The sequence below is a fragment of the Phocoena phocoena genome, chromosome 3 (genome assembly GCF_963924675.1).
Source record: "Phocoena phocoena chromosome 3, mPhoPho1.1, whole genome shotgun sequence".
NCBI classification, from domain to species: Eukaryota; Metazoa; Chordata; class Mammalia; order Artiodactyla; family Phocoenidae; genus Phocoena; species Phocoena phocoena.
Genome location: NC_089221.1, coordinates 163,262,733 through 163,287,549, shown reverse-complemented (window position 1 = coordinate 163,287,549; position 24,817 = coordinate 163,262,733). Strand labels below are relative to the sequence as shown.

Below are 24,817 nucleotides of genomic sequence, written 5' to 3'. Positions count from 1 at the left end.
CACAACTACTGAGCCCGCGTGCCACAATTACGGAAGCCTGCACACCTAGAGCCCGGGCTCCGCAGCAAGAGAAGCCACCGCAATAAGAAGCCTGTGCACTGCAACGAAGAGTAGCCCCTGCTCACCGCAACTAGAGAAAGCCCGTGCGCAGCCACGAAGACCCAACGCAGCCAAAATAAATAAATAAATACTGAGAAATGTCCTTTCTGGGGGGCTTGTGGATACAGGAGCTTTTTTCAGTTTTCCATTCTATTAAACACTTGGAATAAATTTTAATGCATGGCAAGGTTGTCAAAGACTACACTTTTATGTAAATTATGATTTTCCTGTTTGCTTTTTGTCTTTCCTTCTGACTGGTATTTGTTGAATAGAATTTGAATTAAGAAGAGAGACTTGCAATAGGACAAAAAAAATCTAGAGTTGGAGATACCTTGCCTGTGGGTAACGTTAGGGCCTAGATTTTCCAGAATCAATCCTCTTTGTGGTTCCTTGTTAGAATTTACCAACAGCTCATCTGTGTGTGATTTTAAAGCAGATGCAGAGAAGGCATTCTTCCGATTTTGGAGCCACCACACTGGGAGAGAGACAGATACATAGAAACTTCAAGGACACCATCTTCCAGCTTATTTTCCAGATTCGGTGCCCTTGAAGTCAAGAGCATCCCCCAAACCACCATCAACTTTTTGATTTTCATTTTCATAGAAGTGATTTTCCCCTGGTGTCCCACATGAAGATCCATGAGAGTCTGATTTTTTTCTGGAAGGCTTCATGTCTCCACCGAGAAAGTATTTCAGAGTTTTACGATTGGGAGTATTTTCTGATTCCACTGTTCTCTAGATTATACCTTTATAATGTCTAATTTGTGTGGGAAACACTTGATGCTGTCCACAGTGCTAGTGAGTATGTTTTCCTGATTCACCATGATATTTACAATGGTGCCGCCAAAAAGAATTACATGGGAGTTTGATATTTGACTTTTAATTGGCTTTACATACCTAGTCACCCTTCCTGGCCCACAATGGATAAACAAGTTAGGAAGGTTTACTCATGTTCCTTTTTCTGTGCCAGTGTGTAAGAAGAGGGTCAAACCTTTAAAACCTGTAGGCTCTACCCCTATACACCTTAAAGGGGCAACACATTAACTTTTGACAAGCCAGCTTAACCCACTTAACCTTGCCCTACTCTCCTTCAAAAGTATTTTTGTGGTATAATACTACTTCTATTAACTTAATGCATGTGTCAACAACAGTCTTAACACCTGATCATATTTATTTTAGGTTGGGTGTTAATCCTGTCTTCAAAGGGCAATGATAAAATGGAAGATAACCCATGGAAAATACCTTTTGGGTATTGGACAGGTATTCAGCATAGGAAATTTTTAGAAGATGAGGATAAGAAATTCAAAAGTAGAAATCCCAGTATGATGTATTTAGGTACATTGGTCACAAAAGAAAAACTCTGAAACCAACTCCATGGGCACTAGCAGTAGAATCAATTGAAAGTGGTATAGTCTTAGAAAGGAAAAATAGAAAGAAAAAAAAAACCGAATGGATGGTTTTTCTTCCAGTATGTAAACAGCTCTGAGTGATTATTCTCATTCTCACAACCGGAAAAAAACTGAACAACCAGAAGAGGAATATCTCTTCTTAGATCCATGACAGATTGGAGATTACATGTGTTAACTGAAAGAAAAACACATGATGTGAGATCTGTGACTCTGTTTTATTTATGGACTTACTGAGGACTGTAGCCCAGGAGACAGCTTCTCAGGTAGCTTTGAGGAACTGCTCCAAACAGTAAGCTTGAAGTTCCATATACCAGTGATTTAGAGAAGGGGTATGTGCACTCAAGCACACATTTTTGTAATAGAAGGTTACTTTTAGTCATGAGGAAGAGATACCTTCATTGATGATTTCAGCGCTTTTCTAAGTATAGGAAAATGCAAAATTGGGGTTCATAAAGTTTTTACTGACAATGTCTAACTATCTAACGTCCGGTTTTTCCACTTTTCCCAGAGCACAGGGTGCCTCATTTCTGATCTCATCCCTGAATTCATTTCATAGTGTGTTGGAAGTCAGCAACTGTATCAACTAATGGTTTACTTTTTGTAGAACTGGGTGGTGTTTGACATTATTTTTATTTATTTACTTGAAGTTTATTTTACTGAAGTATACTTGATATATATTATTATGTAAGTTACAGGTGTACAACATAGTGATTCACAATTTTACAGTCATAAAATACTGAATATATTCCCTATGTTGGACAATATATGCTTGTAGCTTATTTATCTTATACATAATAGTTTGTACCTCTTAATTCCCTACCCCTGTCTTGCCTCGCCCCCTTACCCTGTCCCTACAAGTATGCACTAGTTTGCTTTCTGTATCTATGAGTCTTTGTCTTTTTTGTTATATCCTCTTGGTTTTTTTATTTTTTAGATTCCACATATAAGTGATATCATACAGTATTTGTCTTTCTCTGTGTGACTTATTTCACTTAATACCCTCTAAGTCCATCTATGTTGTTTCAAATCACAAAATACATTCTTTCTTTATGGTTGAGTAGTATTTCATTGCATATATATACCCCATCTTCTTTGTCCATTCTCCTGTTAATGGACACTTAGGTTGCTTCCATATCTTGGCAGTTGTAAATAATGCTGCTGTGAACATTGGGGTGCATGTATGTTTTTGAATTAGTGTTTCCAGTTTTTTCTGGATATACATACCCAGGAGTGGAATTGCTGGGTCATATGGCAGTTCTATTCTTAGTTTTCTGAGAACTCTCCATACTGTTTTTCAGAGTGCCTGCAACACTTTACATTTCCACCAACAGTGTAGGAGGGTTCACTTTCTCCACTTCCTCACCAACACTTGTTATTTGTTTTCTTTTTGGTGATAACCATCCTGACAGATGTGAGGTGACATCTAATTGTGGTTTTAATTTGCATTTCTCTGATGATTAATGACATTGAGCAACTTCTCATGTGCCTGTTGGCCATCTGAATGCCCTCTTTGGGAAAATGTCTATTCAGGTCTTTTGTCTAGTTTTAAATCGATTGTCCAGTCGTGTGAACTTTTTACGTGTTTTGGGTATTATTAACCCCTTATCAGTCACACGATTTGGAAATATTTTCTCCTATTCAGTAGGTGTTCTTTGTGTTTTGCCCATGGTTTCCTTTGCTGTGTCGCAGCTTTTAAGTTTAATTTGGTTCAATTTGTTTATTTTTGCTTTTATTTCCTTTGATTTCAAAGACATATCCAAAAAAATATTGCTATGATTTAGGTGCAAGTCTGCCTGTCTTTTCCTCTAGAAGATTTCTGGTTTCTTGTCTTATATTTATTTATTTTTATAATTAATTAATTAATTTTATTCTTGGCTGCTTTTGGGTCTTCATTGCTGCGTGCCAGCTTTCTCTAGTCGCGGTAAGCGGGGGCTACTCTTCGTTGTAGTGCGCAGGCTTTTCATCGCAGTGGCTTCTTTTGTGGAGCATGGGCTCTAGGCACACGGGATTCAGTAATTGTGGCATACAGGCTCAGTAGTTGTGGCTGGCGGGATCTAGAGCGCAGGCTCAGTAGTGTAGTTGCTCCATGGCATGTGGGATCTTCCTGGACCAGGGCTTGATCCCGTGTCCCCTGCATTGGTGGGCAGATTCTTAACCACTGTGCAACCAGGGAAGCACTATATTTAGATCTTTAATCCAGTTTGAGTTTATTTTTGTACATGGTGTTAGAGAATGTTCTAATTTCATTGTTTTACATGTAGCTGTCCAGTTTTCCCGGCACCACTTATTGAAGGGAGTTTCTTTTCTCCATTGTATATTCTTGTTCCTTTTTGTAGATTAACTGACCATAATTGGGTGGATTTTTTTCTGGACTCTTATTCTCTTCCATTGATCTTTGTGGATGTTTTGGTGCCAATGCTATAATGTTTGATTACGGTACATTTGTAGTTTGGTCTGAAGTCATGAAGCATGATTCCTCCAGCTCTGTTCTTCTTTCTCAAGATTGTTTCAGCTATTCAGAGTTTCCAAACAAATTTTAGAATTATTTGTTTCTGTTCTGTGATAAATGTCATTGATATTTTGAAAGGAATTGCATTGAATCTGTACATTGCCTTGTGTGTTATGGTCATTTTAACAGTATTAATTCTTCCAGTCCATGAACACAGTATATCTTAACATCTGTTTGTGTTGTCTTCAGTTTCTTTCATCAGCGTCTTACAGTTTTCCAAGTACAGGTCTTCTTACCTACAACATAGGTTTATTCCTAGGTATTTTATTCTTTTTCATGGGATGGTAAATTGGATTGTTTCCTACATTTCTCTTTCTGATAGTTTGTTTTTACTGTATAGAAATGCAACAGATTTCTGCATATTATTTTCTTATACTGCAACTTTACTGAATTCATTGTTGAGCTCTGGTAGTGTTTAGGTGGCATCTTTAGATTTGGTACGTATAGTATCATGTCATCTGAAAGCAGCAACATTTTTACTTCTTCCTTTTCTGTTTGGATTCTTTTTATTTCTTTTTTGTGTCTGATTGCTGTGGCTACAACTCCCAATGCTATTTTGAATAAATGTGATGAGAGTGGGCATCCTTGTATTTTTCCTGGTCTTAGAGGATATGCTTTCAGCTTTTCACCATTGAGTATATTAGCTGTGAGTTTGTCATGTATGGTCTGTATTATGTTGATGTACATTCCCTGTGCACACCCATTTTGAAAAGTTTTTTTCATAGACGGATGTTGAATGTTTTCAAAATCTTTTCCTACATCTATTGAAATGATCATGTGGTTTTTATTCTTCAATCTGTTAATCAGGGGAGCTCTAACCCAGATCTTCTCCACCTCAGTTACAGGAGGAATTGTCAGTTTAATTACACACTCCAGCAATAGAATCTGCATCACAAAAGAATGACCCATTATACGCCACATAGAAAAAGAATGCACATTATATCTCCTACAATAAGTCGACCCCTTCAACTACTCACCCAGTGAGAAACTGTCATCACCCTGAACTCTTGTTTTTCTCCAATGGAGTTTCCATTAAAATAACCCTTCCCAACTTCCTTCTTTTTCTCAGTGAAATAATGTTCCTCTGCTTTGTTTGTTGGTCTTGACTATGGCTTCTGTTGTAGCTTGCTTGCAACTCAGGAGCTGCAGTCCTTTTCTATTTCCCCATAAACCTATTTTTACTGGTAAAATAGATGACCATTTTATTTTTAAGGTCAATAACGGGGTGTGCCACCTTATTCAGCAGGTCGTAATCTGCATATCCTTAATTCAGTATTGGAATCTGTCCAACCAGGAGGCCCTCAGGCAGGTGGGTGGGGCGACCCTCAGACCAGCTTAGAAGTCCTTTCTCCCACCACACATAAGGTAGCACGCTGTGGAAGCTTCCCAGGCTCTGGAGACCCTCACATATATGCACTAGTCATTGGAGTCGTTAGGAGGGACTCTGACCTAGGAAACCTCGAAATGGTGAGTGTGGTGCCCTGGGGTGCCGAGACGCGGAGAGGGGCTGGTCGGAACTGGACATCTTTTGAACTGGCCTCTTCATGGTCACCGTTGGAATCAGGGGATACTTGTGGGTTTGGGGTACCGCTCGGACCTTTGTCCCCTCCGGCTGGGGGAAGGGGGTTGGCCCCCGAAGCCCAGACCCCGGGCGTCCTGTCCCGTTACTTCTCACAGGAATTTCCACCCTGGAGCCTCTCTCCGCAGCTCTGCACCCGTAGCCCCTCTTCTTCCCCACATTGTGCCAGGCGAGTGTAGGTTCAATCCCAGCGCCTAAGCGTGGTTTTGCCGAGTCAGGCTTCCTCTCGCAGGTTGTCACTCAGGACAAGGGGGCGGGGTATTGCGATCTGTCCAACCCGGAGTCCCCTGAGGCAGGTTGGTGGGGCGTTGCTCCGCACGCACGTGAATGTCCTTTTTTTCTCCCAAGGCCTGGCACAGGTCGAACGCTGTGTATGGTTCACTTGCTCTGGAGACTGTCACATATCATCTGTCGCCCTGTGATCTGTGCTGGTCATGGAGTCGTTAGTAGGGACTCAGACCCAGGAAACATTAACGATGAGAATCCAGAATAATCTGACTGAACTTCAAAATTGGGACAAATGTCACTTTACAGCTCTTTACCATATCATTGTAATAATAATATCACCCTCCCCCTGCACCACAGACTGTCAGAATAGAGGCATGAATTGCATCCTGGGAAATCTCCACCCATTTCCATGAATCAGGAAGACAAAAGACTCCTGCCTCATATAAGCACCTTCACCCATTTCTTTTTCTTTTTTTTTTGATGTGGACCATTTTTTAAGTCTTTATTGAATTTGTTACAGTATTGCTTCTGTTTTATGTTTTGGTTTTTGGCTGTGAGGCATGTGGGATCTCAGCTCCTGGATCAGGGACTGAACCCACATCCCCTACCTTGGAGGTGAAGTCTTAACCACTGGGCTGCCAGGGAAGTCACCACCCACTTCTATAAAAAGCTCGTCCTCACTTGTAATCAGAGAGAAGGTGTCTTTAGAGCATTAGCCCCCCCCCCCCTTCTCTTTCTCTGGCCATTGAATAAAAGCCTGTCTTGCTTGCACCAAACTCAGTTTCCTTATTGGCAGCTCAAACCTGAGCGGGAAAGAACTCCCTGACCCAGTGAGGGTTCGGGGGCAGGGGTGTGTTGGTTCAGCTAGGGGCCCAGGAGGGGAGTCTCCAGTCTAATGCAGTGACAAATCTTCTTTAAAATTTTTGGAGAACTTAGTGTAGAAGCCACTTACACAAAAGTAGAGCCTAGATTTATTTTATGGGTGTTTTTTGTTTACCAACTCAACCACTTCATAGTTCTATTCTGATTTTGCTTTTTGTCTCGAGTTAGTCTCAGTTGCTTGTTTCTCCTGCGGAATTTATGCATTTCTTCTAAGTTATCTTATATTTTGGCATACAGTTGTTCATTGAATTCCTTTATAATCCTTTTTATTTCTGTAATGTCCATAGTCATACCCCTCATTCTTTGCGATTCTATGAACGTGAATATACCCTCTTTCTCTCTAGATCTATCTAGCTAAAGATTTGTCAATTTGTAAGAACTTGTAAGAAGACAGGGTAAGGGGTCCCTAGAGAAAGAGAACCAGGCATGACTTTCTTGACAGACAAGAAGTCATTTCTGGCCTAAGCCATTTTGTCATCTAAGCTTGGCCGGAATGCTTGCCCTTGAATAGATCTCAGTAATTAACCAAAATAAGGGAATGTAAGAACAAAAGAAAAGGATCAAGTAACCATAGGTCAGGGATAAAACAGCGTCCTAGTTCCTCAAGGGTACACATAAAAATCTGATACATGTCTTTGAGTTCTGCAGGACCTAAGGCCCCCAAGTGAAGGATGGAATGATGGTGTTGACCCTCCTGACTTCAGTCAACTAAAGCTTGGACTCTGTGAACCTTTGCTCAAATTCCTGGCTGAATTCTCCTCTTCTCAAGCCCCTTCAGAATATGCATGTACCCATAGCTTAGAAGTTCTCCAGTTTTGCTGTTCTGAGTGACACTGCTTTGGGAAAGATCCCTGTGTTCTCCTTACTTGCTGCAAATAAATCCTTTCCTCTCCACACCTTTGGCTTGGATGTCTTTTGCTGAACACCCACCAAGAGGCAAACCCAGCTTTAGGGTAACAAACTCACTTTTGGTTTCATTGGTTTTCTCTACAGTTTTACTATTCCCTGTTTCACTCATTTCTACTTTAATTTGTATTAATTCCTTTTCTCCTTGTGTTTAAGACCTCATCTTTTCAGTCTCTTGAAGTACATACAGGGTACTGATTTGAGGTCTTCCTTCTCTGCTAGTAGAGCTATTAATGGCTATAATCATTTTTTCAAGGTTCTGTTTTAGATACAAGCCATAAAGTTCGACCCTGTTGGAATGATGTAATGTCCCTCAATATGCCTAATGATATCTTTTGTATTCAAGTCAATTTTGCCTAATATTTGTATAATCTCTCCAGTCTTCATGTTGGTGTTGTTGGCAGATATATCGATATATCTATCACAGGCTTTTATTTTCAATTTGTTGGTGTCTTTGAATCTAAAGTGTGCTTCCTCTACATAGCACATATTTAGATCATGGTTTCTTTGTTTAATCTGAGATGACAATCTCTTCCTCCTGTTTGGGCTATGTAAACCACTCACATTTAGTATTAATACACAGTGGCAATTATACCTGCCATTTTACTTTCTGTATCCTACAATTCTCATGTTGTCTTTAGTTCTTAAGGCCTCCTTTATAAACTTCTTTTACATTAAGTTGAATATTTTCAAGTTTCCACTTTCTTTTTTTTTTTTTTTTTTTTTATTGTGGTACGCGGGCCTCTCACTGCTGTGGCCTCTCCCGTTGTGAAGCACAGGCTCCGAACGCGTAGGCTCAACGGCCATGGCTTATGGGCCCAGCCGCTCCGCCGCATGTGGGATCTTCCCGGACGGGGGCATGAACCCGTGTCCCCTGCATCAGCAGGCGGACTCTCAACCACTGCGCCACCAGGAAAGCCCATCCACTTTCATTTTTAAATGACATCTCCAGTATACATTTAAATTTTTTTTAGAGGTTGCTCATTTAACATATATGCATTAATTAAAAAAATGAGACTCAGATTTATGCTAGCATAATTCCAGTGATATATGGAAACATTACTCATATAAAGCTCTATTCCCTTTTGCCATTTTTGTTATTATTGTTATGCAGATTATATCAACTTATGATATAACCCGGAAATATTTTCTCACACTTATGTACAATCAGTGGTCATCTCCTTAGCCTAGTACAGTTACTCCCACCTTTGTGCTTCTTAATGGCAAACATACTACATAGATATTACACTGCTATATATAATGGCCTAGTAACACATTACATACATAGGATTTTACACAGTACTTTTGACATCTGCTAAAAGAGAAAATATGTATTGATTCTGCCTTTTCTGGTTACAGAATTACCTGTACAGGTGTTTTTGTTTCTTTATGTTGATATGAATTATCTTCTGGAGTCCCTTGCTATCAGCCTGAAGAACTCCAGTAATTCCCGTGAGGCAATTGGCTATCAATATATTCTTTCACTTTTTGTTGATCTGAGAGAGTCCTTATTTTGCCATCTTTTTTCAGAAGGTAGTTTTGAATATAGGATTGTTGGTTGACAGCCTTTTTTCCTAGCGCACTTCGAATGTTTCCCTCTGCCTTCTGGCTTCCCTGTTTTCTGCTGAGACATCACCTGGCAATTTTACTGCGGTCTCCTTATTAAGAGTTGGGTCACTTTTCAATTGCTCTTTATTCTCACTGTATGGTTTACCTTCCTGTTTGTTTACATGTCTCATATTTTTGATATAAACTAGATAGTTTAGGAAATATAATGTAGCAACTTTGGGAACTAGACCCATTCCTTCTGGAGATTTTTATTGTTATGTGCTTGTTCAGTGAGTGCCTGCATTATTTTATTACTTTATTTTTTCAATATTTATTTGGTTGTGCTGGTTCTTAGTTGTGGCAGGCGGGCTCCTTAGTTGCAGCTCATGGGATCCTTAGTTGTGGCATGCGAACTCTTAGTTGTGGCATGCACGTGGGATCTAGTTCCCTGACCAGGGATTGGACTCAGGCCCATTGAATTGGAAGTGCAGAGTCCCAACCATTGTGCCACCAGGGAAATCTCAAGTGCTTGCATTAGTTTAATAAAACCTGTTCCCCCTGTAGTGAGAAGCCAGAGCTGGTGTATTGAATTAAGAATATGTAGATGAGTGACTTCCCTGGTGGCGCAGTGGATAAAGACTCCATGCTCCCAATGCAGGGGGCCCAGGTTCGATCCCTGGTCAGGGAACTATATCCCACATGCGTGCCACAACTAAGGAGTCTGTGAGCGCAACTAAGGAGCCCGCCTGCCACAACTAAAACCTGGCACAACCAAGTAAATATATTTTAAAAAAAGAACATGCAGATTATATGATCCTGCAATCCCACTCCTAGGCTAATATCTGGAGAAAACTACAATTCTAAAAGATACATCTGGGGCTTCCCTGGTGGCACAGTGGTTAAGAATCTGCCTGGCAATGCAGGGGACATGGGTTCAAACCCTGGTCTGGGAAGATCCCACATGCTGCGGAGCAACTAAGCCCATGAGCCACAACTACTGAGCCCACGTGCCACAACTACTGAAGCCTGTGCACCTAGAGCCCGTGCTCCGCAACAAGAGAAGCCACTGCGATGAGAAGCCTGTGCATCACCATGAAGAGTAGCCCCCACTCGCCACAACTAGAGAAAGCCTGCACTCAGCAACAAAGACCCAATGCAGCCAAAAATAAATAAATTAAAAAGATACATCTATCCCTATGCTCACAGCAGCACTATTCACAATAGCCAGGAGATGGAATCAGCTTAAATGTCCATCGACAGGTGAATGGATAAAGAAGATGTGGTTAATATATACAATGGACTACTACTTGGCCATAAAAAAGAATGAAATAATGCCATTTGCACAACATGGATGAACCTAGAGATTATCACACTAAGTGAAGTTAAGTCAGGGAGAGAAAGACAAATACCAAATGCTATCACTTACATGTGGAATCTAAAATATGACACAAATGAACTTATCTATGGAACAGAAACAGACTCACACAGAGAATAGACTTATGGTTGCCAAGGGGGAGAGGAAATGGTGGAGGGATGAACTGGGAGTTTGGAATTAGCAGATGCAAAGTATTATACATAGAACAGATAAACAACAAGGTCTTACTTTATAGCACAGGGTACTGTATTCAACATCCTATTATAAACTGTAATAAACTGAAAAAAATATAAATATAAATAAATATATATATGTATATATAACTGAATCACTTTGCTGTACAGCAGAAGTTAATACAACATTGTAAATCAACTGTAGTTCAATAAAATTAATGTCTAAAGAAAAGAGTATAGTCCTTCAGAAGGGTTCACTGGCATAGCAGTCCTATCTTTCTCTCTTGCTAGCTTTTTATTGTCTCACAATTTACCTAAATTTATAGGCCTTGGTTATATCACAAAAGAGATTATAAAAATATTACCTAGCATACTAAGAAGTGAATCTATGTATTTTATAACCTGTCTCTAATAGTGATAAAAGATAAAATAAAAAATCATATATGACCAACAGCCCCCCTTCTAACATAATTGAATAAAGTTTCTTAGCAATTAAGTTTAGCTCCACGAGAATGTTCTTGCTTTCAAGAAAATGATTTATGATCACCAATGATAAAATAAAGTTAACCGCCTAAAAGCATTCAATACTTCTTGCTACCTTGAACAGCAATCAAATCCTCTAACACAAGTAAAATTCCTATAAGAAGTCCTTTTGAACACCGTTACTGTTACACACCACAGTCATATAGGATTTGTAATATCTTTTTTATAATTTTTATTGTATAGTTGATTTACAATATTGTGTTAATTTCTGCTGTACAGCAAAGTGATTCAGTTGTATATGTACATATTCTTTTTTTTTTTTAATTTATTTTTGGCTGCGTTGGGTCCTCCTTGCTGCGTGCAGGCTTTCTCTAGTTGCGGCAAGCAGGGCTACTCTTCATTGTGGTGTGCGGGCTTCTCTTGTTGCTGAGCAGGGCTCTAGGCGTGTGGGCTCAGTAGTTGTGGTTCATGGGCTCTAGAGCACAGGCTCAGTAGTTGTGGTGCACAGGCTTAGGTGCTCCACGGGATGTTGGATCTTCCCAGGCCAGGGCTCGAACCCATGTCCCCTGAATTGGCAGGCGGATTCTTAACCACTGCCCCACCAGGGAAGCCTGCCTGTAATAATTCTTAACTGAATTCATTTTGCCCCAGTATTTGACTAGAGGTATGATCTTGTGGTCACTGGCAAGACAGCACTGAAAAAAACCCAAGATTAAACTTTTGCAGATGAGTAAGAAATTAGATCCATGACAAAACTGTAACTAAAAATAAGAAAATGGCCTGAGGATAAAGTAGTTGACCTTCTATTCACAGGATAAAAATTCACAGACTCATATTGTATAATGATCAAATGAAGAAAACTGAAAGTTTTTCTGAATATTTATAAAATGGGTACTTCAATATATTCTTTGAGGAAATGAAAAACAACATGTGTTAGCTAACGAAAGCATCAAAGAGTTGGTAAAATATTTGTAACTACAAAAACTTTTACAAAAAAATTCAGTTTTAATTATATAAAATAAAATAAAAAACATATTGAGGGGTTATATTCAGCTACAATTAACAGGAAAAACCCACCATCTTCCTGACGGAAGGTGCTTATTCTCACATGTAAACAATGGGTCAAGGAAGCCACTGTACAACGCAGCAGAGAAACAAACTCCCATGTCATTCTTTTTGGTGGCACCATTGTGAATGCTATGGTGAGTCAGGAACACATACTCACTAGCACTATTAACAGCACAAAGTGTTTCCTACACAAATTAGACATTATGAAGATATAATCCAGAGAAGAGTGGAATCAGAGTATATTCCCAACCATAAAACACTGGAATACTTTGACAGTGGACACAAGAGGCCTTACAGAAAAAATTCAAACTCTGATGCATCTCTGATGTGGAAGGTATGAAGACAGCAGGGGAAACTATATATCCATAAAAATGGAAATCAAACATTTGTTGGTGGTGTTAACGATACTCTTGACTATAAGGACAGAGTCTGGAAAATAAGCTGGAAGATGGTGTCATTGAAGCTCCTATGAATCTGCCTCTCTCCCAGCGTGGGGATTCCAGTATCTGAAGAATATCTTCTTTGTACCTGCTTTTAAATCACACACAGGTGAGCTATTGGTGAATGCTGATATGGAACGAAAAAGGGGATGGATTATGGAAAGTCTAGATCTTAATATTACTCACAGGCAAGATATCTCCAACTCTATAGATTTTTTGTATTATCACAAGTCTCATAGTTTATTCACCAAATACCAGTCAGAAGGAAATACAAAGCATAATTTACATGAAACTATACTTTTTGACATCCTTCCCATACATAAAATTTATTCCAAGTGTTTAGTATAATGGAAAATGAAAAAAGGTTCCTATACTCACCACCACCAAAAAGTATCTTTCTCAGTGAAAAGAGTACTATATATAATAGATTATGAATATCCAGGAACTGCCACACAAAGCTACTAGGCATAACCCAACAAATACCAAACTGCCATTTTGCAATGGCTCATTAACTGAGAATGAATAGAACATTATAAAATTTTAAGGCTAACTGCATATTAGAAATGCACTTGTGGACTTCCCTGGCAATCTGTGCTCCCACTGCAGGGGGTGCAGGTTTGATCACTGGTAAGGGGACTAAGATCCCACATGATGCATGGCACAGCCAAAAAAAAAAAAAAAAAAGGAAAAAAAAGAAATACACTTAAGTTCACCCATGGATCCAACAGGGTTAAAATGGAAAGAAAAATAATCATTATCTGATTAAAGGAAAAATCACTACCTTTAAATCTTACGTACTATTGTTGAAAGACAATGTACACAATTACCTCACATTAATATTCATTTCTAAAATTAGGAGAAATCCACTGTTCAAGGATACACTTGAAGAAAGATCCTTACTAAACACAACATATTTATAAAACTTTAAAAAAAACTCTTTCATATTGAAGGTTTTCTGGAACATTAGGCATGGAGTACTTTCCATTAAGTTATCTCATGTTATTTACATTTATACTTCTTCTTCATGGGAATTCTCATACATGATGTTGGCCAACTGAAGTTGTTACCCAGGCTGTTTACAAATGCAGTTTTATCTAGGGAATCCTTTCACCCTTTTAAACTACTGTGATCAGAGAAGCCTTTCCCATTCTCCACACTTTATATGTTTTCTATGCAGTGTGCAGTCTCATGTGTCTTCAAATGATTGAGAGATAAATGAAGGCCTTCCCACATTCCTGACATTGATAGGTTTTCTATCCAGTGTGAATTCTTTCATGCAGTTGAACATAAGTGGAACGGAAGGTTTTCCCACATATTTTACATTCATAGGGTTTTTCTCCAGTATGGGTTCTTTCATGAACTTTGAAACCTTTTTTTGAACTAAAACATTTACCACATTGTTTACATTGATAAGGTTTCTCTCCAGTGTGACTCCTTTCATGGGTTCGAAGAGAACTGTGGTATCTGTAGGCTTTCTCACAGTGTTTACATTGATATGGTTTCTCTCCTGTGTGAATTCTTTGATGTGTTTGAAGGCTTTCATTACAACTAAAGGCTTTTCCACATTGTTTACATACATAGGGTTTCTCTCCAGTGTGAGTTCTTCTGTGTACTCGTAAGGAACAGTAGTAACTAAAGGCTTTGCCACATTGTTTACATTGATACGGTTTCTCTCCACTGTGAATCCTTTCATGTATTTTAAGAGAACTGGGATTAATGAATACTCTCTCACATTTTTTACATTTATAAGGTCCATCTCTAGTGTGTGTTATCATATGTTTTCGAAAGGTTTTTTGCCATGTGAAGGCTTTCCCACATTCTTTACACTTATAGGGCTTTTCACCAGTGTGGATTCTTTCATGATTTCGAAGAGAACTGGCAGTACTCAGTACTTTAGAACATGTTTTACATACATACAGTGTCTCTCCCGTGTGATTTCTTTTGTGTATTTGGAAAGAACTGAAATAATTAAAGGCTTTACCACACTGCTTACATTCATAGGGTTTCTCTCCTCTGTGAATTCTTTCATGTATTTGAATAGTTTCAGGACTTTTAAAGGCTTTTCCACATTGTTTACATTGATAGGGTTTCTCTCCGTTGTGACTCCTTTCATGCATTCGAAGACAACTGGGATAAATGAATGCTTTCTCACATTTCTTACATTTATAAAATCCATCTCCAGTGTGTGTTACCATGTGTTGTCGAAAGCTTGTTTCCCACGTGAAGGCCTTCCCACATTCCTTACATTCATATGGTTTTTTCCCAGTGTGATTACTTTCATGTATTTGGAAACGTTTTTGAGCACTGAATCTTTTACCACATTGCTTGCATTCATAGGGTTTCTCTCCACTGTGAATTCTTTTATGTGTTCGGAAGGATTTCTGATATGGAAATGCTTTTCCACATTGCTTACATTCATAGGGTTTCTCTCCAGTGTGACTCCTTTCATGCATTCGAAGAGAACCAGGATAAATGAATGCTTTCCCACATTCTTTACATTTATATGGCTTTACACTATATTTTTGATACTCTCGTGTTTTGTGTTCAATGTGACATCTCATGTGTCTATTAAGGGATGAATGATCCATGAAGACTGTTCTACATGCACTGCATTCACATGGTTTTAATCCAGGAGTTTTCTTGTTCAGATTGATAGTTGGAATAAGGTTGAAATTTTCTCCACATAAACTAATGTCTTTACTTTTACAGAATCTCTCTACCACAAAAGTTCTGTAATAAATGAGAATATTATTAATGACTTCTTCATTAATCATTTTACATTTATTATATTTATTATGAATTAGAGGAACTGGTTTTCTATCATGTGTGAACTGTTAGAAATTGAATATACTGAATGTTCTCAATGGGACTTCACACTTTCTATTAAAAAGTGATATTCAAGTATAGGTTTTATTGTTAATGACTGCAAGTGAACTATTTTGCAAACACTAAATATTTATATCCCATTTAAGAAAATATTTTGGGGGAACATTTTCTAAGAATAACTCAACTTGGGGCTTCCCTGGTGGTGCAGTGGTTAAGAATCCACCTCCCAATGCAGGGGACACAGGTTCAAGCGCTGGCCTGGGAAGATCCCACACGCCGTGCAGCAACTAAGCCCAGGTTCCACAACTACTGAAGCCCGTGAGCCTAGAGCCCATGCTCTGCAACAAGAGAAGTCACCACAGTGAGAAGCCCACGCAGCGCAACCAAGAGCAGCCCCTATTCGCTGCAACTAGAGAAAGCCTGCACATAGCAATGAAGACCCAACATAGCCAAAAATAAATTAAAAAAAAAAAAAAAACCTCAATTTGAAGGCGAGGTTATTTATTATGTTGCTTCTTTTAAATTTTTCATAATATTACTGCAATTCTCACGAGACAGTGCTTTGTATTTTAAGTGTGACTCACCTTAATTTTCTCCCCTGGTTTTTGTACTGATCTTCAATGTCATGATATTCCCGTTTTGCTCCTGAAATGCAGACCCAGAAAAATGATCCCAAAGTACTATAAATTATAGAAAAATTATTAGATTCTAGGTCCAGGATGAGCTCTGACCATTTCTAGTTTCTTTACCAATGTCTTCCCTTGCCACGTTCCACATCTTGGAACAATATTGACAGGTAAGAAATACTTCTTCTCTAATTGACAAAGTTAGGGAATTTCTTCATTCTTACCGACTGCAGCCAGATTCCTTAAGGTTTCCTGCATCACATCTCTGTAGAGTTTCCTCTGTGAAGGACCCAATAAAGCCCACTCCTCCAGTGTGAAGTCCACAGCCACATCCTCTATGGTCACTGAGTCCTAAAATACCGAAAATATGTGTACACCGAGACGCATGAGATTGACAGAACTAGACATCCACACTTCATTTATAGGAAGTTTACGTATGATTCTGTTATTTACAAAGTTATTCTATGACTTGATCATGAGAAACTTACTCTCCACACTTCCTCAATAATTTAGCAGCATCATGAAAATTATTTACACATTATCACTTATATCACAATGGCAGAGCCCAGAGAATGCAGGAAAATGACAGAAATACTGTAGAAATAAAACAAATATCATTTTAAGAACATCAATTTCTTGTGAAAAAAATTCTTTCATCTTCTTCCTATGATGCTCCATTTACAGCATTTCATAAGGCAGAGAGGATCAAGACTCATGAGGCTTCAATGAATAGAAACACTGTCAAGAACTAGAAGCTTTTTCCTAGTCCCATCATCTAACATCAGAGTCCAGGTGCCTGGAGAAATCGAACTTTTAACAAATCCCAGCTGGCCACATTCTCCCAAAGTCCTCCAGGCCTTTAAAGAAATCAGATGCAGACGCCTGAATATATTCTTCTGGGGAACCATTGCCTTCTACTTGTGTAACAATTATCAAAGACTCTATTTTTCCTTTCTCTCTATATATAATTTGATGCAGCTAGAAAATTTGAAACTTAGAGCTCACTCATGAGGAAGAAGCAATATTATATTAGACCACAAAATCCCTATACTCATGTGCCTCAGGGCTGCTTCCAGCCAAATTTTAGAACACACAGTACAATTACATGCCAGAAAAACTCTTCTCATCACACCCTAACAGTATACCCTGGGCCTTACTGTCCTTAAGGAACAGTTTAAGAGCTACAGTTTGCAAGGGGGTTCACTGAGGTCCATAATAGTGTGATGGTGAATTTTCCCATGATTAGAAAATAGGTATAGGTTTCATCAGTGGTTTTCTCCAACACAACATAAAGTCTCCATTCTGCAATTTCAGCTACAAGTGTTGGGCATGCAGCCACACTGGCTACTGCCAGGTGAAAATCTAGTTCTGGGATTTATGAATTTAGAAGCTGTGATTCTTAATCTCACAAGAAGAGAATTTAAAAGCTTGAAATAAACAAGTCCTCCCAGAGACATAAGAGCACTGACTTCAAAGGGCAAACCACTGTCCTAAAACTGGAAAAAAGAAAAGATGTTTTTTAAATATGACCCAAATATTCAGTTCTTAATGCCTACACCCAAAAGAATCTGTTTCACAAGAGTCTAACAAAAAGACCAAAAAGAACTAAAAGATACAACACAATATTTATGAAGCCTGGCATGACCTTCTTTAACACAAAACTTAAGATACACATAATGAAATTAACTAAAGGAAAAGAAAGAAATAGAACATGTAAGTAACAACTAAGAGTTTTCTAAAATTAATGATAGACAATACCTATAGGTTCATGAAGCTCAGTGAACAGAAAACATGAAAACACAGAAATGGAGATCAAAGTATATCATATTCAAACTAGGGAAAAAACAAAGAGAATACACTGTAAGAAGCTAGAGAGAAAAATGTAAAATGCAAAAGTCATAAACTCTTGGAAAATATCACAGAACAAAATCTAGGTCACCTTGGGTTTGGTAACAAATTATCAAATATAATAACAATCACAAGATTTATAAAAGGAAAAAAAAGTATAATTTCACTTCATTAAAATGAAAAATGCCTCTTTCAAGAGAAAGTGTAAAGAGAGTGAAAATCACAGAATAGGAGAAAATCCTTACAAAACACATACATGATAAATGACTGGTATTCAAAATATCTAAAGTATTATTAGCAAAGTAAGAAGACAAACCACCAATGAAAAATTGGCCGAATATCTAACAAACAGCTTCCCAAAGAAGACATACAGAAGGGAAACAGGAAATGTGAAAATGTACTCAACGTCAAATGTCAATGGGAAATTGCAAATGAAACAATGAGATATCACTACACACTTATTTAATGGCTAAAATGCAAAACACTCAGAACAACAAATATTGGTGAATAGGTGAAGAAAATCCTCATTCATTGCTGGGGGAAATGGAATTTGGTAGCCCTACAGTGGAAGACAGGAGCTTTCTTTCAAAACACTACATACTGAGTAAGATCCAGCAATCACACTCCTTGCTATCTGTCCAAATGACTTCAACTCTTATAGCTCTTAGGTTCACATGAAACCCATACACGAATACCTGTAGGGGCTTTATTCATAACTGGCATAAGTCAGAGGTAAGCAAGATATCTTTCAAGAGTCAAATAAATAATGATCAGTATAGCCATACGATGAAATACTGTTCACTGATGAAAAGAAATGAGGTAGAGCTATGAAAACACATGGAGGAAGCATAAAAGTATATTGCTAAGTGAAAGAACCCAATCTGACAAAGCTATATACTACATGATTCCAAGTATATGACATTTTGGAAAAGATTAAAGCATGAGACAGGAAAATGAGCTTTGGTTCTGGAGGATTTCGGGATTAGAGGAAGAGATGAATCAATCTCTGAAGCAGAGAGGAAGTTTAGGAAAGTAAAATTACACTATATGTGCAGAAATGATTAATACATGTTATTATACATTTGCAAAATCCATACATTATGCAACACAAAAAGTCAACGCTAATGTCACCTGCCCACTTTTAATGCATCAGTATTGGTTCAGCAATTGTAACAAATGGACCAGTCACACAAGATTTAAAGAATAATGACTACTGTGTGGATGCCGAGGCGTTATTTGGGAACTCTCTGTAATTTCTGATCAGCTTCCTAGTAAACCTAAAAAAAGCTGAAGTCTATTTTAAAAAAAGAGCACTGACTCATTACAACTCATCCCGATGACTGCCTGATGTTTGGTTAGGTGTGGCGACAGTTGGTTTTGGTTCTTCATCAAGGCTGTCTCAACTAAGGGATGAAGGGCAGCAACTCTCCACTGAGCTCCATCATGTTCCAGGGTATACTGTCATCTTTAGTCTATTCACTCCCCAGAGCTGTGCATTCAGTGAATCCCAGGCAGCTACCCAGGGAACCAAGGTGTTGGAGAGGGTGGCTCCAACAGCACCACAGCATCTTTCAAAGGACTGAAGAAAGAAATGTCATCTCTCCAAGGGAGCATAAGCCCAACGGCCAAGGTTTGGCTCCATCATATCACAAGTAGGTGTCAGTGGCCGAGCTGAGCTCCTGGGGTGCTGTTTCCAGTACCAAAGCCATAATAGGCACCTGAGTGGAGTCCTCTGTTTGTAAGAGATCCCAGTATGGGGGGATAATTGCAGCTTTAATGGCATATTAATGTGAGATCTAGGACAGTGCCTTGCATCAGAAGCCTATGGCCAACTTAAGGCCCTCCTCAGAGAGCCTCCCATCAATGCTCGCAGGGCTAGAGGCCTCCTCATGACACTGATTGCCTTATAGAGCTTAAGAAACCCAAGTTCAAGTTGGGTTTGAACAAATCCCTTTGCTGTGCCAAGCTGAGACGGTGAGTGTTGTCGACCGTAACCGAGAGGCTAAGGATCTTTGTTGCAACAGATGCAGGGGCAACAGCCTCAGAGTTACTTAAAAGTTTTGGTGAGCCTTCTGGAATCTCACCACTTACAGGCTGCCTTTCCCTGCCTCTTCTCTTTCACTTTCGCTGAAATAACGGCTCTTTTGAAAGTAGTGACTGTCTTTTGGGCTCACCTCATTCACAGGGTATAATCATCCTCCTACTCCCCCAGTCCTCCCCTCAACACTAATGTCTGGGAAAACCCAGCTTCAGTCACACCTTCACTCTAAACACAGATAGGTTCCACCTCAGACATCAACCCAGGACCACTGGAAGGAGGGCCCCATTCTCATATTCCTGCTCCCAAAGTACAAAAAACTGCCAGAAACTTTCAACTCAGTATCCTCCCTGTATACAGCCCAGGCTTGGTGGGGTCAGCAGTGCAACACAGGGCAGCACAGGGCACAGGAAAATCTCCCCAGCAAACAGCAGCTCACAGAGCAGGAGCCTCCACACTTTCTTATCAGCCTGTCCAAGTAAGAGGCACGAGGGGAAAGGTAGGGGATGAGGCTTAACTTTCAGTAGTGAAACAACAAATATGTGGGTCCCAAATAATCATTACTAGAATAAAAAGTTTAAGAAAAACAGGCATTTGTACTGGATTGTTTTATATAAAAAAACACTAAAAAGATGATGAAGGCTTAATCAAAACTGGTTATCTGATGGGGGCTGGCATTAAGAGCAGAGAAGTGGGGCAACATGTGGGCAGGGAGTCTTAATTTCTTCCCTTAGGAATTTAATTTTAACCATTCTATATAGAAAACCACTGCAAGATTTGATCCTTTAAACAGTAATGGATATAAAAGTGTAAACCACAAAAAAATGAAAACTCCCTTTCTAACTAAAGGCACACAGGATATTATAGGTTTTCTCTCCATTACAGTAAACGTTGGAGATATTTTCAGAAATAAGTGGCATATTACACTGTATTTTAGGTTTGCAATTAAGCCTTAAATGGACTAGGAATTTGATAGATTGACTTAAACTTTGAGGTGTTTTCCTCATATCAATTGAAATAGAATTTGTTTCTTCTTTTCTCCCACATCCATTAAAATAGAAATTCATTTGCTTTAGGAATACTAGAGGACTTTTAATTGTTAAAGTTCTTTAGGGACAGGCACTTACAAACACTGACCTAAAAATGGAAAAGCACCTGAGAACTTAAATGCACCCATTTCACGTCTTGAGGTTCTCTTGTCTAAATGAAACAAAAATCCTACTTGACCTCACAATTTTCTTGCCTTAGATGGTATTTGTTAATCAACATAGATTTTAAAAGCCCAAGTGTTAATGGAAAATAGAATCAAAGGGCTGTAATCTTGAATGGATAAAGGAATCCAAGAAAAGAAACACAAATATTGGAATCAAAACATACAAGCAGACTGTGTCCGTACAATTCGGAAGCCCATATTCAGAAAGTTGAACATCTTTACAGACTTGAGAGTCTAGATAAGCCCGGTTGAGACAAAACTCCACTGTAAACGGTCAGTCCCTCAATGAGGGCAGGGACACCTGGGCAGCCACAGGAATAAACTCTGGGAGCTCCAAAAACCCTCCCCAGTCCTGTAAGCAGGGAAGCTCTCCCTACCCCAGGCTTCCATTATCACAAGTCAGGAAACTCTAAGCCTGATTCAGGTTAAGGTTCTGATCCAAATGGACTCCCATATTCATAAACCCTTTGTCCATGAGACAGAACACCTCATCCTCACAGACTTCTCAATGGGCACAAATTACACTCTGAGTGCACCTATTATCATGGAGGGACCACTCAAATATAACATTTAAAATGCCTAGGTAGGGCTTTTCCTGGTGGCGCAGTGGTTGAGAGTCCGCCAGCCGATGCAGGGGACACGGGTTCATGCCCCGGTCCGGGAAGATGCCACATGCCGCAGAGCGGCTGGGCCCGTGAGCCATAGCCGCTGAGCCTGCGCGTCCGGAGCCTGTGCTCCGCAACGAGAGAGGCCACAACAGTGAGAGGCCCGAGTATCGCAAAAAAAAAAAAAAAAAAAAAAGCCTAGGCTAAAGGAAATCACAAGTACCACCCTGAAAGGGCAACATCCCTACACCCTTGTGAACTTGCACCCCCAGATTCCAGGGCTCTGCAGCTTCTCACAGTATAAGGACTACCATTGGTGGGTGTGAGCAGGTAGGATTGGGCAGGAGGAGGATGTCCAGGAAGATCCACTTCCCTGTGCAGGCTCAAAGGGGGGCTTAGTTTGAAGATACTGACTTCAGGCTCTGCTCCCCACTACAGGCACTCTCAACCACTACTGATATTTTATGTAAGATACCCAGAAAGGCAAATATATAGAATCAGAAAATAGATTAGTGATTTCCTAGGCCTCGGGATGAGAAGGGAGAGGTACTGCTAATGGACATGAGGTTCATTTTGGGAGTGATGGAAATGTCTTAAAATTAGTGTGGTGACAGTAGAACAAGTCTTTAAATGCGGTAAGCACCAGTGATCATTTAAATACAGAAACTCTGTTTGGACAATTCAGCAAAATCACTCAAACCCAGTGTGTATGTGGAAATGAGAGAAGAAAATTCTCAGCCACTTTTATTAATTCACCCAGAAAACCCCAAGTGATCTATTCCTTTCAGGAAAAATATGTCAGTCATTTATTATTTCCAAGGCAAGTTTAATTAGTATGTAAGTAATCACACTTGAATACTTTTTGTCTCCAAGTCTAAATCCTGACATTTCATTTGAAATCAACCAACAGTAAAGGAGACTCCAAAAGAACTCACCTTACTCAGGGAATTAAAAAAGTGAAACAAAAATTCTTAACAACTGGAATGTAATACTGAAAATTTTTTTCCCCCTGAAATTCAACTCTCTTACCTCTTTGGAAATATTTTACATGGTCTTTCAAGCTCTATTAATTAAATACATTTTACACTATTGAAAAGAAAAACTCAAATAAGTGAATAAATCTTTTGAAGGGGACTAACCCAGGGACGGGCAGTGGTCACAGCACAGATCGTCCAGAAAAGTTTCATAAAAAAACCTCGACAAAAGGACTTCCCATAGGATGTCTCTTCCCAGAAAAAAAACGGGGAGGAGAAAGAATTTCATACACCTACTTCCAAGTAGTTATTCTTGGCTTCCCGCTCCTGTAAAATATACACAGACAGCCCCCCTTCCCAATGCAATCCACGACTCTGCGCAAATAGTAAAAACAATTAAAATATTGGGTTTGTATGAAATGGACCACGGAAGATGAACAGTTGACAGACGATGTGAATCGGAGAGGGGAAACTGACGTTGTGAAGACGGGGAATAACATGGAAATGTAATGATTTACTACAAGCCCTACAAAGAGCTACTCTGCTGGGCCGGGGTCTTTGATTTGAGACTTTGCTTCCCAAACATTTGGAAAACTCAGAGGAAAACGGGTGCCCCCTGGGCAGCAAGGAGGGGCTGGGACCCGTCAGGGAACAGATAATCCCAGGACCGAATCCTGGAGAACGAGTCACGATTGTCACCTGAAGACGGCGCCCGAGTTCACCGCACAATCCGGGAGAGAAGAGGGGCTGCGGGCGCAGAGCCGCGCGGAGAGACGCCGGGGCGGAAGTTCCTGCACGAAGTGACAAAACAGGACGCCTGCGGTCCCGGCTGCCGGGCCAATCCCCACGCTGCGAGCCGGAGGGGACAGAGGTACGAGCGGCGCCGCAAGCGCCGCGTATCCGTAGACTCCGGCGTGGAGCGATAGGAGGCCGTGTCAAAAAGATGGCCGGCTTCGGCCGGTTTCGACCAGTCCCTCCGCGGCGGCCGCAGCCTGGGGCACCACACTCACCATTTCGAGGTTTCCTGAGTCTGAGTCCTTCCTAACGACTCCAAAGACCCGTGCAGACACGTGACATGGAGGGCTCTCTCCAGGGGTAGTGAACCGCACACAGCCAGCGGTTCTAGGCGCAATTGGAGAAAGAAATGACGTCCACGCCGGTGCAGAACATCGCCCCACCCACCTGCCTCAGCGGCCTCCCTCAGCGGCCTCCCGGTTGGACAGATTTCCAATACCCCGCCCCCTCGTACCTGAGTGACAACCTGCGGGAGGAAGCCTGACAGCTGAATCACTTAGCGCCGCTGGGATCGAATCTGTCCTCGCCTGGCACTTAAAGTTTGTAACAGAACTTTTCCCTGGCCTGGGATTCCCTGGCATGGCACCGTGCTTCTTGTTAAGAAAGGCAGACACTTAGATGTGAACTCACCGTTTGTAATAAAGAGGCTGGCTCCAGTTTCATCTTTGCGTCTTGACAGCGCTGAGCCTTCCACCCATCCCTCCCCATCCCCACTCTTTAGGTACTTAAGCTAAAGAATCCCAGAGCACTTGGCTTTGGTAGGAGGTCTGAATCACTCAGTCCTAGCTGGGTGCCAGGACAAATCTCAGTCAAACCACAAGCTGTGAGGTGTGTGCATTAACTTCTCAGCTGTACATTTTACACTAGAAGGAAATTTATTTTAGATTAGTGTTCCCTGTGTGCCTATAAAACTTTGAAATGTCAACAGCTATAATATATATAAGGCAATTGTATTCCCATTTTCACTGATAGAAGAAAAACAGTAAGTTGTACTTAACATTGGAGTGTACCTGGAAACTCTTCCTGCCCCCCACCTGCAGCTGTACTGAGGGATAACTGACTAATAAAACTGCATTTAAAGATGACAACATGATGACCTGATATACTTATACTGTATAGTATAATTAAAATGTAGGAAGAGAGTGAATCTTTTTATTTTTTTGAGGGACTCCTAAATAAGCATTTTAATGGGAA

General features: G+C 40.0%; 1 protein-coding gene across 1 annotated transcript; it reads right to left on the bottom strand.

Moving 5' to 3' along the window:
* Positions 1-13,884: 13,884 nt before the first annotated feature.
* LOC136120395 (zinc finger protein 564-like) lies at positions 13,885-24,286 on the bottom strand. Its single transcript, XM_065873808.1, has 6 exons — positions 24,254-24,286; positions 23,528-23,869; positions 16,375-16,501; positions 16,109-16,169; positions 14,026-15,428; positions 13,885-13,940 (listed from the first exon to the last, which is right to left on the bottom strand). Exons 1-6 carry the CDS (start codon positions 24,284-24,286, stop codon positions 13,885-13,887), a joined length of 2,022 nt encoding a protein of 673 aa, XP_065729880.1.
* Between the last annotated feature and the right edge of the window lie 531 nt (positions 24,287-24,817).